General features: G+C 50.6%; 1 protein-coding gene across 1 annotated transcript; it reads left to right on the top strand.

Moving 5' to 3' along the window:
• The first annotated feature begins 991 nt into the window (after nucleotides 1–991).
• Nucleotides 992–9,009, top strand: LOC137163526 (uncharacterized). Its single transcript, XM_067563793.1, has 7 exons — nucleotides 992–1,466; nucleotides 1,557–1,956; nucleotides 3,118–3,218; nucleotides 4,015–4,302; nucleotides 6,629–6,917; nucleotides 8,218–8,342; nucleotides 8,435–9,009. Exons 1-7 carry the CDS (start codon nucleotides 1,421–1,423, stop codon nucleotides 8,950–8,952), a joined length of 1,767 nt encoding a protein of 588 aa, XP_067419894.1. The 5' UTR covers nucleotides 992–1,420; the 3' UTR covers nucleotides 8,953–9,009.
• The last annotated feature ends 6,499 nt before the right edge of the window (nucleotides 9,010–15,508 follow it).

The following is a 15,508-nucleotide window of genomic DNA, read 5'->3' as shown; positions in this document are numbered from 1 at the left end:
TGGCACCATGCAACACACGAAACAGTCAGACAAGCAGGAGGTGGTGGCACCCATCTTATGACTTTTAGCCCAGGGGTTAGAACCTCTAAGCCGAGATGTGAGAAAACAGAGTTCAACCCCCACCCACCTTCTGTTTGATGAAGAGAAAGGATTTGAACAGGGGTCTCCTACTCACAGGCCAATACGCTAAGCACTGCCTTATGGGGTACGCGGAGGTGGGTCTCCCTCCGTCTCTTGTGCTGAAGATGTTTCGCTGTGGATAAATAACGAAAGCAGGATTGATGTGAGGACTGGACTCTAGGTCGCCTATCTCCTCTGGTGGTGCTCTAACCACCAGGCGACCCAGTGTGGCGAGGGCAGCCTGTTCTGTCCTTCTGTGTGTCCTGTGTCCTTCTCAGCTATGCAGCTGGGTGGGAGCAGGGGGGTCTCAGTCCCACCCTCTACCCAGGCCCCGACCCAGGGACCCTGTGAGGAGCAGCCTCAAACTGCTTAGTCCATGAACTACTACCTTCCCCAGGTCACCTCTCCTTGGCCCCACTGCTTGTGGTCACTTCCTGGAACCAGGAGGGGGGGGTCCTCCCTCAAGTCTCTCTGCCTAGGATCCCTGGCCATGCCCGGACAGGCTTCCCCTTGACTCTGGTACCTTTTGGGTTGTGCTAGCAATTACACCAAGCCATGGTGCGGCGCAACTTCTTCTTTTAACTCCCTTTCAGCTTCCGCCCTCTGTCTGCCAGGGAGGCTTTTAACTGCTGGGGCCAGCTCCTTGACTGGCCTCAGCTGGCCTAATTGGCCTAATTGCCCTGGAGTGGCCCCAGCTGAATCACCCAGGGAACAAGGATTTGTTGATCCTGGAGCTAATATAGATACCTTGGAACTAAATGACCAATGGGATGTTTTCATCAACATGGACTGGAGATGGGGTGGGGAAAACAAACTGGGTCTGTGAAAAAAACCCTTGTCTCCATTGTGGCATGCTCCTTCGACTTTATCTTTATATTCCAGGCAGTTATTTTGCTCTCATTGTTGACACACAAAAACCTTACAAAAACTACTCTCCTGTAGGCACCAGGTCTGGCCCTGTCTCCCCAGCCATGCTCATTCTCTGCCCCCCAGTACTGCAAACTCTCCAATTTATGATGAAATGATCATCGACTCTGTGCTGGGCGCTGCACACACACACGGTGTGGGACTCTCTGAATCTCTCTCTCTGAGTCCCTGTACAAGTAATGCCCAGCACTGACAGAAGGAGAGTGTTTCTCTTATAAAGAGGGGGATATGCAAATGCAGGTGAGAGATTCCAGTTTAAATCTCCGGCGCTCTCTCTTTCCCCGCCCAGGCTTCACCCGCAGAGACATTCCCCGGGGTCTGTGCAGCGACCAGCCAACCCCCCTGAGAACTTCTCCCTCCAACACCAGGGAAAATGAGACTTTGGCTTCCCTTAGTTTTCCTTCTAGCATCTTTCGAAGGTAATTAACCCCCCTCAGTGCGCTGGGCGACAGAAAGTGATATTGCTCCAGCTACAATGGATATGAATTGAAGTATTATTGTATTCCCAGGTGCCTGGTCCCAGGTGCAGCTGGTGGAGTCCGGAGGGGATGTGAAAAAGCCCGGAGACTCTCTCCGCCTCTCCTGCAAAGCCTCCGGCTTCACCTTCAGCGATCACTACATGAACTGGGTCCGCCAGGCTCCCGGGAAGGGGCTGGACTGGGTGGCTCAGATTAGCTCCCAAACTGGCAGTGAAGAGCTGTATTCCCAGGCAGTCAAAGGGCGATTCACCATCTCCAGGGACAATCCCAACAATTTGCTGCACCTGCAGATGAGCCGCCTGAAGCCCGAGGACACGGCCCTGCATTACTGTGTGAGAGACACAGTGAAGGGAAGCCGGGCTGAGGTTGGACAGAAACCGTCCCCCGCCTCACTGCAGGAGGATTGTGCTTCTGGTGGAGTTCCTTGCCCGTAAAACGGATGGAGCCGGATGAGGATAAATAAAACAAACCAAGGAAGCCTGTCCTTTTATTTCACTCCCTCCCGGTTATTTATACCTCAGACCTAGTGGTGAATAGACATTCCCAGTGACAAATAGTGGGCCTGTCCCTCCTCGGTTCCCTCCCCTCCTGCAGCCTTTCCTCCCACCTGATTTCCCAAATTTTCGGGGTCAGCCAAGCATCCAGCCCGATGGGCCGTGCTGGCTCGCCTTTGTGCACCACTGGCGTTATTGATACCGGTTGGGGAGGGGAGGTATTCATTGTACCCGTGATTTGTATTACCGGCATTCCTGATGCCTGGCCCCTAACCCCTGCTGCAATCACAGATAACCATTAGCTAAAGGTGAACAGGGACGTGAGTGTTAACATGACTGAGGAGGAGGTTGGGAGATTCGAACAGGAATGGGCCTATGTGTGTGAACGTAAAGGGGAGTGAGACGGGGAATAGGAGTGTGAATGGAAATCCGAACAGGAACCCCTGTTTCAGTGGGAGTGTGAATAAGTACATGCACGTGGCTATCAATGTCATCCTCAATGTGAATATTTAGTAATAATTTCCCTGCAGTAAAACCGGTTCTTATTCCCCAGTCCATCCTCTCTGCACTCTCACTCACCTATTCCACTCCTATTATTTTTTTTAACAGCAGTGATATAAAGGGACACGTTTACAGACAAGGGTCCCACACAGAATTGGTAGAAACGTAGGGCTGGAGGCACCTCAAGAGGTCATTGAATCCAGTCCTTGCTCTGAGGCAGGACCAGGTAACCCTAGCCCATCCCTGACAAGTCTGTGTCGAACCTGGTCTTAAAAACTTCCAAAGACTCCACAGCCTTGGAAACCTATTCCAGTGCTTAGTTCTCCTGAGAAAAGTTTCTCCTGGGATCTAAATGAAATCTCCCTGGCTGCAGATGAAGCCCCTTACTCCTTGTCCTAGCTTGGTGGCCATAGAGAAAAATTGACCCCAGTCCTCTTTACAACAGACCTTAACACGGCTGAGGACTGTAATCTGGTCTCCGATCCGTCTGTTTTTCTCTAGACGAAACAAACCCAGTTTTCTTTCCCCTTTCCCCACAGGTCTGGGTTTGTGAACCTTGGACCGTTTATGTTGATTTTTCTCTCCACTCTCTCCAGTTTGTTCAGTTCTTTCACCAAGTGCGGTGCCCAGAAATGGACCCGTGCTGCAGCTGTGCAACTCACCCATTATCTCCTGTGTCTTACCTATGACAGGCCTGGTAATACAGCCCAGACTTATATGGGCCTGGTTTTGCCAATTGCACCACACTTGTCTGGTATTCGATGTGGGATCCAGATCCCTTTCACCAGTGCTACTGCCTACCCAGTTATCCCCCTCTTATAGGTGTGCACTGGGTTTTTCTTCCTCGGTGTAGGACTTTGCATTGTCCGCACGGAACGTCATCATGCTGAATTCAGACCGACTCGCAAAGGTCCTTCTGTATTTTAATGCTGTCCTCCCACGTGCGTGCCATGCCTCCCAGCCTGCTATCATCGGCACGTTTTATAAGCACACACTCCTCCTTATTATACACATTAACGAAAATATCCATCGTCACTGGCCAACCACTCTCACCCGTACAGACACCAACAGAGAAGTTCACTCCTTCCCTGTGTGCCTCTCCCTTCTGTAGGCATCTAGCCCCATAGAAACCCAAATTAACGTCCTGCTCCCCACCCCTCTATACACCCGGAGCTAACATTAATACCATCACAGCCCCTCCTGCCAGCGATATGCAAAAACCGACCACTGTTCCTTCCTACTTAACGCCACCCCACTGCCTCCATCCACACACAGAGTCCTGGATCCGGCTCAGGACTTCGCTTCAGACCCGCCTGTTCATTGCTTCCCCCCAACCGCTCCATGGCTACCTGGCCTCTGGTGCAGCTGGCCCTGGCCCTGGCCACTCTCTCCTGTGAGTTAGGCTCGGCTTCGCTCCTTTCTCCGCTTGCCCATCATTTAGTCTGATAATCTGAATTTCACGGGCCATCTCTCACTTTGCATTTCCCCCTCAGGTGCCCGCTCGCAGGTGGTGCTGACCCAGTCGGGAACGGCGGTGAAAAAGCCCGGAGAGTCCCATACGCTGAAATGTGCAGGCAGCGGTTTTAACATGATGAGCACTAATATGTATTGGATCCGGCAGGCTCCGGGAAAGGGGCTGGAGTGGCTGATTTACTATTATTCAGAGGCTAACAAGAGCTACTCCCCGACAATCCAGGGGCGATTCACCGCCTCCAAGGACAGCTCGAATTTCTATTTGCACATGACCAGCCTGAAGCCGGAGGACACCGCGGTGTATTACTGTGCGAGAGACACAGTGAGGGGAAGCCTGTTGTGCTTCATACAAAAACCAGACGTCTGAAGGCCCACGGACCGTGTTAATCAGGAGGGGGCAGCAGATACACAGAGGAGGAAGGGAAAATCACACAAAGCATTCTCGTTCGGATAGCTAGAAACTGGGGCCACAGTGAAAAAGTTTTTCTTTCTCCCCTATGCGGTGGCTCTGCTCCAGGCTGGTTCAGAGGTCAGAAAGCCCAGAGAACCTTGTACCCTGTCGTGTAGCGTGAGCAGGTTTAAAAGACTGGGCAAGCTAGTGCAGTGAGAAAACCACCCTGTGTCTCTGGCACACAGGGGCGCTTCACAGCTTCCTGTGGGCGCTAGGCACCCCACATCTCGATGAAATCAACAAGAATTTGGGGCAAAACAGGAAGACATTAAGTTCTGTGGCCTGTGCTGTGCAGGAGGTCACACTGGCTGGTTACAGTGACTGCTTCTGACCCTAAAATCTAGGAAACCCACAGCGGAGCAGGAGATTCTTGGGAAAGCAATCTGCAGAGGATGGTTAATACACGTGCAATTATCAGAGGGCCTAAAATCAATTTGAAATTTGTTGGGTGTGAAATCTCTAAGTACCTGAAACCTCTTTCAAAACGGTGTCCTGCAGCTCTGCTTCTAACACAGCCTCGAGACAGAGCAGCAGTTTTCATGCACCTATTAACCTGATACTCAAAAAGAGTTTATCATCTGCATCTTCCCTGTTCATTAACCAAATATTTTTCTGTGTGTCTAATCCCAAAGTCTTTAAAATTAATGTTTTTTGTTTGTTTGTTTGTTTTGCATAGATGCCAATATTTAGTGGTTCAGACCATAGACTCCCCTCTCTCGGTTTTGGTCATTCAAGTCAGCTGTTTATTTTTCCCTGCCCCCAAAATAGAATCAGTATGACACCACACTGTGGAAGGTACTACAGAGTCAAACCACATGAGAGGAAAAAGCGGGAGAAACCAAAACACAAAGCCTCTCAGCTATAGAAAATAACAGTGTTACTTCTAATGGCACTGTGGAGAGATGTTCTATAATGGTGCAGTGTTGATTTAGAGAGGCATTAAATACTTCGTATACATATTGATGTCCTCTCTATTGCCTCATCAATAAACTATTATCTATACAAGATGAGAACATAGGGCCAATTCAGATTACCGTGCCTTCCTTTCATCCATTCCTACATCTATCTATATCTATATCTATCTAATCTGCCGAGAAAGAGATGTCTGCTACACGTGGATATTGTCCTTTCCACTATCTGCCCAGTCCTTCTCTATATTATCAATGGGAAACAGTGAGAAGAAAATGATGCTGGTTCCGGAGTGGGTTTAAAGGTGATTAAACAAGTTAGGCATTTATTTTATTGATGATGGAATTTCACGGGGGTGAGAACGTGTGTCCCTCACATTGCGTTGTAAATCCCAGTCTCAGGGAGTGGACAGAGAAGGGGAAGTGGCATTGATCACTCACAAAATCAAAATCACTGAATGCAGCTGGAAAGTTAGTGGGATGAAAACCACAGAAAAGGGATGCACTGGGGGTGTCATATTTTAAAAAAGGTCCCAAAGGAGTTAGGTGCAAAAATTATATTGACCGTCAGAGGGAGTCGGGGACCTAATTCCATTAGAACTCTTTGCACCTCCCGGTCTGCCGTAATAATTCCAACCTAGCCGTAAAAGAGCGGATAATTTCTAACACTTCTCCGAGCCCAGTTATCACGGGCTGTATAATTTCCAGCCGTTCTGCTCCCTGGTCAAACACTCTTCTCTCACACATCATGAGCCGAAGGCCACTACAGACGTTGGAAATGTTCACCTTGTCCTCAGAAGATTTGAGAGCAATTCTCAGAAATCAATGGCGAGCGATTCACATCGTCTCCTTGTTCCTCCAGTGATAGGAAAGTAAGTCAGGGCCCCACCGCAGCGTTCTAGGCGCTGCACAAACACACAGTGAGGAATAACGTCTGTCAGAGACTCAGTGAAACGAGTTCAGATGAACAAGGGAAGGGTCTGTCTCTCGTATAAGGAGCAGGATATGCAAATGAAGGTGACAGTTTCCTGTTTAAATCTGACCCTCTCTCTGCCCAGGCTGCACCCGGGGAGACAATCCACAGCCCCCAGTGTCTGTGCAGTTACCAGCCACCTCTCCGCTCCAACACCAGGGAAAATGAGACTTTCCGTTTATTTCGTTTTCATTGCGGCCGCCTTGCAAGGTATTTTCTAACCTAAATACCCTGCGGTTGTTGAGGAATATTTTGCGTTCGCTGTTTTGATACTAATGTTTGTGTCGCGTTTTTATTCCCAGGTGCCCGGGCGCAGATAAACCTGGTGGAGTCCGGAGGGGATGTGAAAAAGCCCGGAGACTCTCTCCGCCTCTCCTGCAAAGCCTCCGGCTTCACCTTCAGCGACTACAATATGAACTGGGTCCGACAGGCTCCCGGGAAGGGGCTAGAATGGGTGGCTTATATAAGTAGCGGTGGGGGTACTATCTACTACCTTGATGCAGTGAAAGGCCGATTCACCATCTCCAGGGATAACTCCAACAACCTGCTGTACCTGCAAATGACCGGCCTGAGATCCGAGGACACCGCCCGGTATTACTGTGCAAGACACACAGTGACACGGATCCTATCACTGCTAATGCAAAAACCTGGGCTGCAGAGTCCACGTGCCACGTGAGGGCAGCAGAGACCTAAACCACTGGGCTTTGGGCACAGAAATGACAACGGGCCTCAAGTCGAATAAAGTATAAATGAGCCACCAAGTTTTACTTATTATATTCTTAAGCAATGTCACCCATTTCTACACAATGTCCCTCTGGGTCTGTGGTGCAGACACCACCTCAGCAGTGCTCATGGGTGATTCACTCCAACTCAAGAGCAGAGGATCCCCAGGTTTCTTCTTAGACAGAATCATCTGATTCCTGACATGTCCTGATCTGCAGGTGCAGCTGGTGGAGTCCGTGGGGGTGTGTGTGTGTGAAAAGCTCGGAGACTGTCTCCACCTCTCCTGCAAGGCCTCCGGCTTCACCTTCATCAACTGCTGGGTGTCCTGCGTCCTTCAGGCTCCTGTGTCTGGTTTAGATTGATTCTTCCCCACAGACATCTCATCTGAACACAGCGGTATCTTTCTTCCTCTCACCAGAGTGACGAGAAGCTGCAGCTCCCTCAATAACTTTACTCCCGATTGATTTTTCAATTCCAAACTTTATTCGCTTGCCAAGCGGCCAGCACGGGGCAGAATGTTGCAATGCATCCAACTTTGGGGGTTTCTGGTAAGGAACCACACACACTGCTCCCAGCAATGAGAGTTCTTTGTCCGAGATTTAGGGAGATGCAAATGTCACCTCACTAACATGTGTTTACATAGGAGAACAACTATCAGAACGGTGAGTCATGGGTCATGGATAAAATTATGGATATGGGTATCTTTACGTTTTCCCGGCCTACCATTATAATTCCAAGCTAACCTGAAAAGAGGAAGATAATTTCTCACACTTCTCTGGTCCCAGTAATCACAGATTTTATAATTTCCATCTGTTCTGCTTCTACTCCCTGGGCATATATTCTTCTCCCACACCTCATGAGCGAAAGGCCACTAAAGACAGTGGAAATACTTTCCTTGACCCCTGTCGATTTAAGAGCAATTCCTAGAAATCAATGCCTAGCGATTCACATCATTGTCTCATTTCTGCTGTGATACAGAAGTGAATCAGGACCCCAGCGCAATGTTCTAGGTGCTGCACAAACACACAGTGAGGAACAAGTACACTCCTTCTATCGCAGACTCAATTATACTAATTAAGGGAAGGTGTTCGCATCTCTCTTATAAGAAGCGGGATATGCAAATGAAGAAGGTAGCTTCCTGTTTAAATCTAAACCTCTCTCTGCCCAGGCTGCAGCGGGAGACACAATCTGCAGCCCCCAGTGTCTGTGCAGTTACCAGCCAACCCTCCCCTCCAACACCAGGGAAAATGAGACTTTCCGTCTATTTCATTTTCATTCTGGCCGCTTTGCAAGGTATTTTCTAACCTAAGTACCCCAGAGAGGCCGACGAATATTTTGTGTTTGGTCTTTTGATGCTAATGTTTGTATCGCGTCTTTATTCCCAGGTGCCCGGTCCCAGATCAACTTGGTGGAGTCCGGAGGGGATGTGAAAAAGCCCGGAGACTCTCTCCGCCTCTCCTGCAAAGCCTCCGGCTTCACCTTCAGCAGCTACTACATGGACTGGGTCCGACAGGCTCCTGGGAAGGGACTTGAATGGGTCGCGCGTATAAACCCCGGTGGGGGTACAACATATTACCCTGACTCAGTGAAAGGGCGATTCACCATCTCCAGGGACAACTCCAAGAGCGAGCTCTATCTGCAAATGACCGGCCTGAAGCCCGAGGACACCGCCCGCTATTACTGTGCGAGTGACACAGTGAGGGGAAGCCTGTCTGAGCTCAGACAAAAACCTCCCGCTGCAGGCAGCAGGGAAAGTCCCAGCTGCTCAGACACTGACACTGCGGGCACTGGAAACTCAAGAGAGGAAGCGACGTGTTCATTGTCAGCGGCTCAGTCTGAGCCAAATCTAGCTTCACAGAGAGCCAAGGCCGGTCCCGACCTGACTGAGAAGGGCTGGACCTGAACCTTTCCCCCTATTTTTAATACTTTTAAAAATAAGTCTGTTGAAATAAGGGCTCCCATTAAACATCCCCTTAAAGTCGAGAGGGAAGGATGAGAAGAGGCGATAAACAAAGCTAAAGTCACTGTCAGATAAAATAAGAATGGGCACAGTGAAGCTATCCAAGAATCATAGAATGATAGGGTTGGAAGGGACCTCAGGAGGTATTTAGTCCAACCCCCTGCTCAAAGCAGGACTAACCTCAACTACATCATCCCAGCCAGGGCTTTGTCAAGTCGCAGCTTAAAGCCTAAGGATGGAGATCCCACCACCTCCCTAGGTAACCCATTCCAGTGCTTCACCACTCTCCCAGAGGGAAACTTTTTCCTAATGTCCAACCTAGACCTCCCTTACTGCAACTTGAGACCGTTGCTCCTAGTTCTGTCATCTACTACTATGAGTCAGTGCTGTGTATTTCAGCAATATTTGCGTAAAGGTATCACACGTTATATAACTCATCGACTCCCTCCCCCTGCACACCGCCTCCTCTGCTAACTCCCAGACATCCAGGCTGAGCACCTAGGGCCATGTGACATAACGCATCTCTCATCCATCCAACTTCCTTTCTCGCTACAGTTCAATTAATCCACCTGTATTTAAACAGCACACCCCGAGACAGGGATATGCACGCATCTCTCACCCAGGGAGTGGGGGAGTTGAGAGCGGTTCTCTGCCGCTGTCCCAGTAGACGGGTTAACTCTATTCATGGAACAAATGGGCGTTTTCTTGGTGCTAGGTATGGATATTTTACCTGATGATGTTTCTCCTCCGGCTGCCACAATCCTTCTAGCAGCTTCCTTCTCCTGTGCTTCTCCCCCTCCCTGTAGGGAAGGCAGGTTTAACTACACCTGGAACAGCCCGGCATTGGGTCCAGGTGGCTCTAATTGCCCTGCAATCTTCTCTCCTCTGCCTGCAGGAAAAAGGGGTTTTGGCATTGTAGGGCTCACACCCCCACCCTGGTATGACCTTTTGAGGCCCTCTGGCCTGACTTTATCACACTATCTATCTATCTATCTATCGTCATCAAACAGGCGACTTAAGAGACACATGAGAGAGGTCTATAAACTCAGTAATGGTGCTGGGAAAAGTGAATAGGGAACTAATTATTTTACCCTTTCCCCAAATACAAAAATAAACCCTAAGGTTCCTCGGGTTAAATTAAGGGCCAGCGGAGTTAACACAAACCAGAGGAAGCTCTCTGTCACGTAATGCAGAAGTAACCAGCAGAACTCATGGCCACGAGATGTTGTGATGGCCAGAAGTATCACTGGGTTCAAATAAGATCTCGATACATTCATGGGGGTTCAAAGCCCATCCGACATTTCGGGCTGCCAGAAGCGAGGAGTGGAAGATGGGGTTGGTTCACTCCAAATTTCACTGTTCTGTACCTGTCCGTGCACATCTGCTACCGGCCACTGAGCAAGACAGGATACTGGCTAGACAGACCATCGGTCTGAACCACTATGGCAGTTCGTATCTCTCTGTCTGTCTGTCTGTTATCTTCAGGGAATGAGATCTCTTTCTATCCTTATTGCACTACCAACGGATCTTCCTCCTAGGCTTGGATCCCTAGACGCAGAAAGTGGGAAGTTCGGAGAAGGGGTTGCTGTCTCTTATAAGCAGGCGATATGCAAATAGGGGGTGTAAGTTTCCTGTTTAAATCTGTCTCTCTGCCCAGCCTGCAGCCAGAGAGACAAGCCGCAGCCCCGGTGTCTGTGCAGATACCAGCCAACCCCCGGCCCTGAGATCTGTCCCCTCCAACACCCAGGAAAATGAGACTTTGGCTCCACTTGGTTTTCCTGGTAGCGGGGTTGGAAGGTATTTTCTCCCCCTGGTTTCTTTGCGGAAGGAGGGGAACACTGTGGTCTTCGCAAACAATGTTCATTGGATTCTTAACGTGATTTTCTTCCCAGGTGTCCGGTCCGAGGTCCTGCTGGTGGAGTCGGGAGGGGGTGTGAAAAAGCCCGGAGACTCTCTCCGCCTCTCCTGCAAAGCCTCCGGATTCACCTTCAGCAGCTACTGGATGTACTGGGTCCGCCAGGCTCCGGGAAGGGGCTGGAGTGGGTCTCTGCTATTAACACGGATGGCAGCAGCACACATTACCCTGACGCAGTGAAGGGGCGATTCACCATCTCCAGGGACAACTCCAACAACCTGCTGTACCTGCAAATGACCGGCCTGAGAGCCGAGGATACCGCCCGCTATTACTGTACACACACAGTGAGGGGAAGCCGGGCTGAGCTCAGACAAAAACCTCCCGCTGCGGTTACTCCAGGAGGCCCAGCTGGGTGGGTGCGGACAGTCCGCGCGCTGGGAGCTCAGAAGAGAAAGTAATTTCCTGTGTTTGAAAGGGGGGAAATGGACCCGGCTTTTCAGTCAGGTCTAGACTCCCAGGCGGCAGCGTTACAGGGAACTGGTGTCCCCCATTGGGTGTGGGGGTGACTGACTCGGTCCCGAACATTTTAGTGTAGGTATTTATACAGATTAAAAATAATTATTATCTGCTGCAGAGAAATCCACGTATTTCCTTGTTAGCACAGCTCCGGTGTGAGGACAGGAAGCAGGAGAGGTGAAAACACAAATCCTGACACCTGCAAAAGGGAAGAGGCTGATCCCCAAATCGCTATAGGTCAGTGCCATGGAGCTGTGCTGTGTGTGTTTAATGTGTGACACGTTTATTCCACGCCCTGCCCCCAACATTGTCTCATTTCTATTAGCCGCATCAATGAACCGGTCTCCAGCCAGTCTGAGAACCTGGCACCATGTCGCATTATGGAGCCGCCCCGTCCATCCTTAGCTTCTCATTCAGTACAAGTGTCTCTCGAACATTCAAATACTAAATTATCTATTTCTTTGTCTGTCTCTCTGATAGTCTATCCACCCACACGCACCCCTTCCATCCATCCATCCATCCATCTATCATGTGTCCATAAATACTGGGGCACGGAGAGTATTCACAGGTTTGAACGTGGCGCCTTTCACACACGAAGGTAAACATGTCACGGTGCAGACGAGGAATATTTGGCCAACCCATTGTCCAAGGTGTAATAACTAGGACTTGGATTTCCAAAGGTGCCTCCATGCGTAGGCTGTCAACCCCCACTGCCATTTGTTGGGAACCGGGCATTGCACACTTAGCTTCCTTTGGAAAAAAATCACCCAGTGCAGCTATAGACGGAACAGACTCTGGAAAGGGTTAAAAACGCCTCTGGCCTCGATACAGAAACAGATCTGCCCCTGATGCTGCCCTGCTCACCAGCGAAACAGCCTCCTCTCTGAGGGCCTGACACAAAGTCTGCTGAAGCCGATGGTGGGTCCTGCAGCCCCGCCAATGGACTTCAGATTAGCCCTGCAATCTGGAGGGGCGTGCGGGAATTCGAAGCAGCGCTTAGTGCCGCAGTGTGAACAGGATGGCACCGCAGTCACTGGGCGCTGGCCAGCCGCTGCCCAGTCTCACCCCTAAGAGCCCCTGGCCAATAACTCGGATCATTCAGGGACAGGGCGCGGGTCTCTTATAAGGAGGGCGATATGCAAATGGGCTGCGAGATCCCTGTTTAAATCTGTCTCGCCCTCTGCCCAGCCTGCACAAGGAGACACAATCCGCAGCCCCCTGGTGTGTGCACAGACCATCCCTGTGAGATCTGCCCCCTCCAACAGCAGGGAAAATGAGACTTTGGCTCCACTTGGTTTTCCAAGCGGCTCTGGCAGGTATTATCTCCCACTGGTTTCTTTGTGGGTGGAGGGGAACACTGTGGTCTTCGCAAACAATGGTCATTGGATTCTCAATGTGACTTTATTCCCAGGTGCCCGGTCCGAGGTCCTGCTGGTGCAGTCCGGAGGGGGTGTGAAAAAGCCCGGAGACTCTCTCCGCCTCTCCTGCAAAGCCTCCGGCTTCCCCTTCAGCAGTTATCTTATGGATTGGATCCGCCAAGCGCCCGGGAAGGGGCTGGAGTGGCTGGCCAGAGCGACGGCCGAGGGGAGCTCCTACTACGCCGATCCCGCGAAAGGGCGATTCACCATCTCCAGGGACAACGCCAAGAGCCTGGTGCATTTGCAACTCAGCAGCTTGAGAGCGGAGGACACCGCCCTCTATTTCTGTGTCAGAGACACAGCCCGGCAGCGAGGACCAAAACCCCAGCGCTGCCCTTAGCCACCCTGACACTGGAGTCTGCTCCGTGGGCCGCACGGAGTTTGCTAAGCTGTTGAAATCTGGGGGGGTGGGGAGACAATATTTACACACCAGAGCCTTCCATGTGGGAACACCGATAGTGTCAGTAACTAGAGAGTCCGTGGAGCTCGAGTCACATAAGGGTCGGTCATTATGACAGCCCCTGACTATAGGTCCCTGGCTGCCCAGGGGGATTTCCAGCCTCCAATTAAACATCTGGACTCTCAGCCCCTCTATGCCCCAGTCAGAGACTCGACTTCTTGATCGATCTTGTACTGCCCTGGAGAGTGCCCTGGACACGGGGCTATGAGGTATTCCTGGGGTCGTCTTCCCCAGATACCTGTGGGGTGACGGTGTTCGCTTTGTAACGGCAGACTTGAAAAGCTTTTGGAAGAGCGAGCAAGGCAGAGTGTGACGGGGAATGAGTCACCAGCCCGGGGTAGAGGACCACTTTCCTGGGGTCGAAAGGGACCCATCTTCAAGTCTCTGTGCTCCAACGACTATTTAATGATATCTTAATGGCTTCCAGGGCAGTGTCGTGGCTAGATCACTAGGTCTCCGCACACCTGTGGGTTGTTTTTTTATTTTATTTTATTATTATTATTCCAGGTGCTGCCCGTGACCCGCTAAGGGAGCTTGGACAAATCAGTGTCCTTCTGTGTGACTCAGTTTCTCCACCTGTGAACAAGGAATACTAACACTCACCTTCCTTTCCCAAGGATCTGCTAAACAGCTATCTATTTTACAGAGGTCTAGGTTGGATATTAGGAAAAAAGTTTTTCACTTGGAAGGTGGTGAAGGCTGGGTTCCCTATGGAGGTGGTGGAATCTCCATCCTTAGAGGTTTTCAAGGCCCAGCTTGACAAAGCCCTGGCTGGGATGATTTAGTTGGGGTTGCCCTGCTTTGAGCAGGGGGTTGCACTAGATACCTCCTGAGGTCCCTTCCAGTCCTAACCCTCTATGATTCTATGATCACCCCAGGCTGCAACTTTCATGAGCTAAATTTAAGAGCATGGGAAAAGTCCGTGTTTTACATGACTTTGAATATGTTTCTGTTCCCTGAGGTTCTCACCCCTTGTCACGGTATCTCCCACAGCCCGGCACAAGGAACCTCAGTGAGAAATGACATGCCAGCCCCTGGGGCTCCGTTTTAAGAGGGACGATATGCAAATCGAGTCATTGCATTCCCTCTTTAAAATCTGCGGTTCCCCTTCGGGTTGAGAACTTTCAGCTCCCACTGTCTGTGCTGTGAGCGGCCCAACCCCAAGAGAAATTTTTCCTGCAGACCAGGAGGATGTTTTGGCTGGATTTCCTTTTCATGATGTCACTTTTCCAAGGTAGGTATTGCTTCGGAGGGGGTGGGGGGGAATGGAGATATCCTTGTTTGTAAATGATTGCTGGCAGTATTCCAGCCAGTTGCAATATTAAAGGAAGCAGCCATCACACTAGCAGCAAACCTGGTAGCAATGTTATTCTTGGATCTTGGGGACTGTTGATGTGCTTCTTATATCCTCAGTGTCTCAGGCTCAGGTGGTGGAGTCCGGAGGAGACATTAAGAAGCCCGGACAATCTCTGCGCCTCACCTGTAAAGGCTCCGGATTTGATTTCAGCCAGTTCGGGATACACTGGATCCGACAGGCTCCCGGGAAAGTGCTGGAGTGGCTCTCTGTCATTGTCTACGATGGAACTAAGGAATATTACACCGATTCCGTCAAGGGGTGAGTCACAACCTCCAGGGACAACTCCAAAAACCTGGCCTATTTGGACATGAGTGGCCTGAGGGCAGCGGACACCGCCCGGTATTACTGTGCAGCCGCCCAGGGAGTGAAAGCCGGTCTGAGCCCAGACACAAACCCTTCCTCTGCCACGGCATGGCAACGCAGCTCTTTCTGAGTGGCGCACAAGGTCTGCCAGTTTCAGTGCGGGCAAAGGGAAGCAAACAAAGTTATCAGGGATTCGCTCCGGGCTCTTTCCCACTCTCAATTTCACTGCAGGCCAAGTGAGAATGTAGATGTTTAGTCAGAGACATTCATGCTTCATAAAGACTCCTTCCACCTCCACTCCCCCAACACGAGGTTGCCCTTCCCTCACTCCACAAAAGAAAGAGACATCCTGGGATGTTCAGGCTCAGTGTAGCATCCTGTCTCGTAGACCATGCGGCCCCTTCGTGTGACCTTTGCACTGATTGACAGCGCTACTGGGGGGGGAGAGTTATATTCAAACACAGAGACCGGATTCTGTCCCTGCTCGGAATGAATTCATGGCCTGACACTCTCCCTCCCTTTCGGGAAGTGGTAAGCCGAATTAAAAAGGGGAACAGGAATATCCGGGGTGGGTAGAGAACCAGAACCCC

Source organism: Emydura macquarii, unplaced genomic scaffold (assembly GCF_026122565.2).
Source record: "Emydura macquarii macquarii isolate MOO-44397 ecotype Brisbane River unplaced genomic scaffold, CSIRO-AGI_Emac_v2 contig_2611, whole genome shotgun sequence".
In the NCBI taxonomy this organism is placed as follows: domain Eukaryota; kingdom Metazoa; phylum Chordata; order Testudines; family Chelidae; genus Emydura; species Emydura macquarii.
Note: the sequence above shows the minus strand (reverse complement) of the source record. Positions and strands in the feature narration are given on the sequence as shown.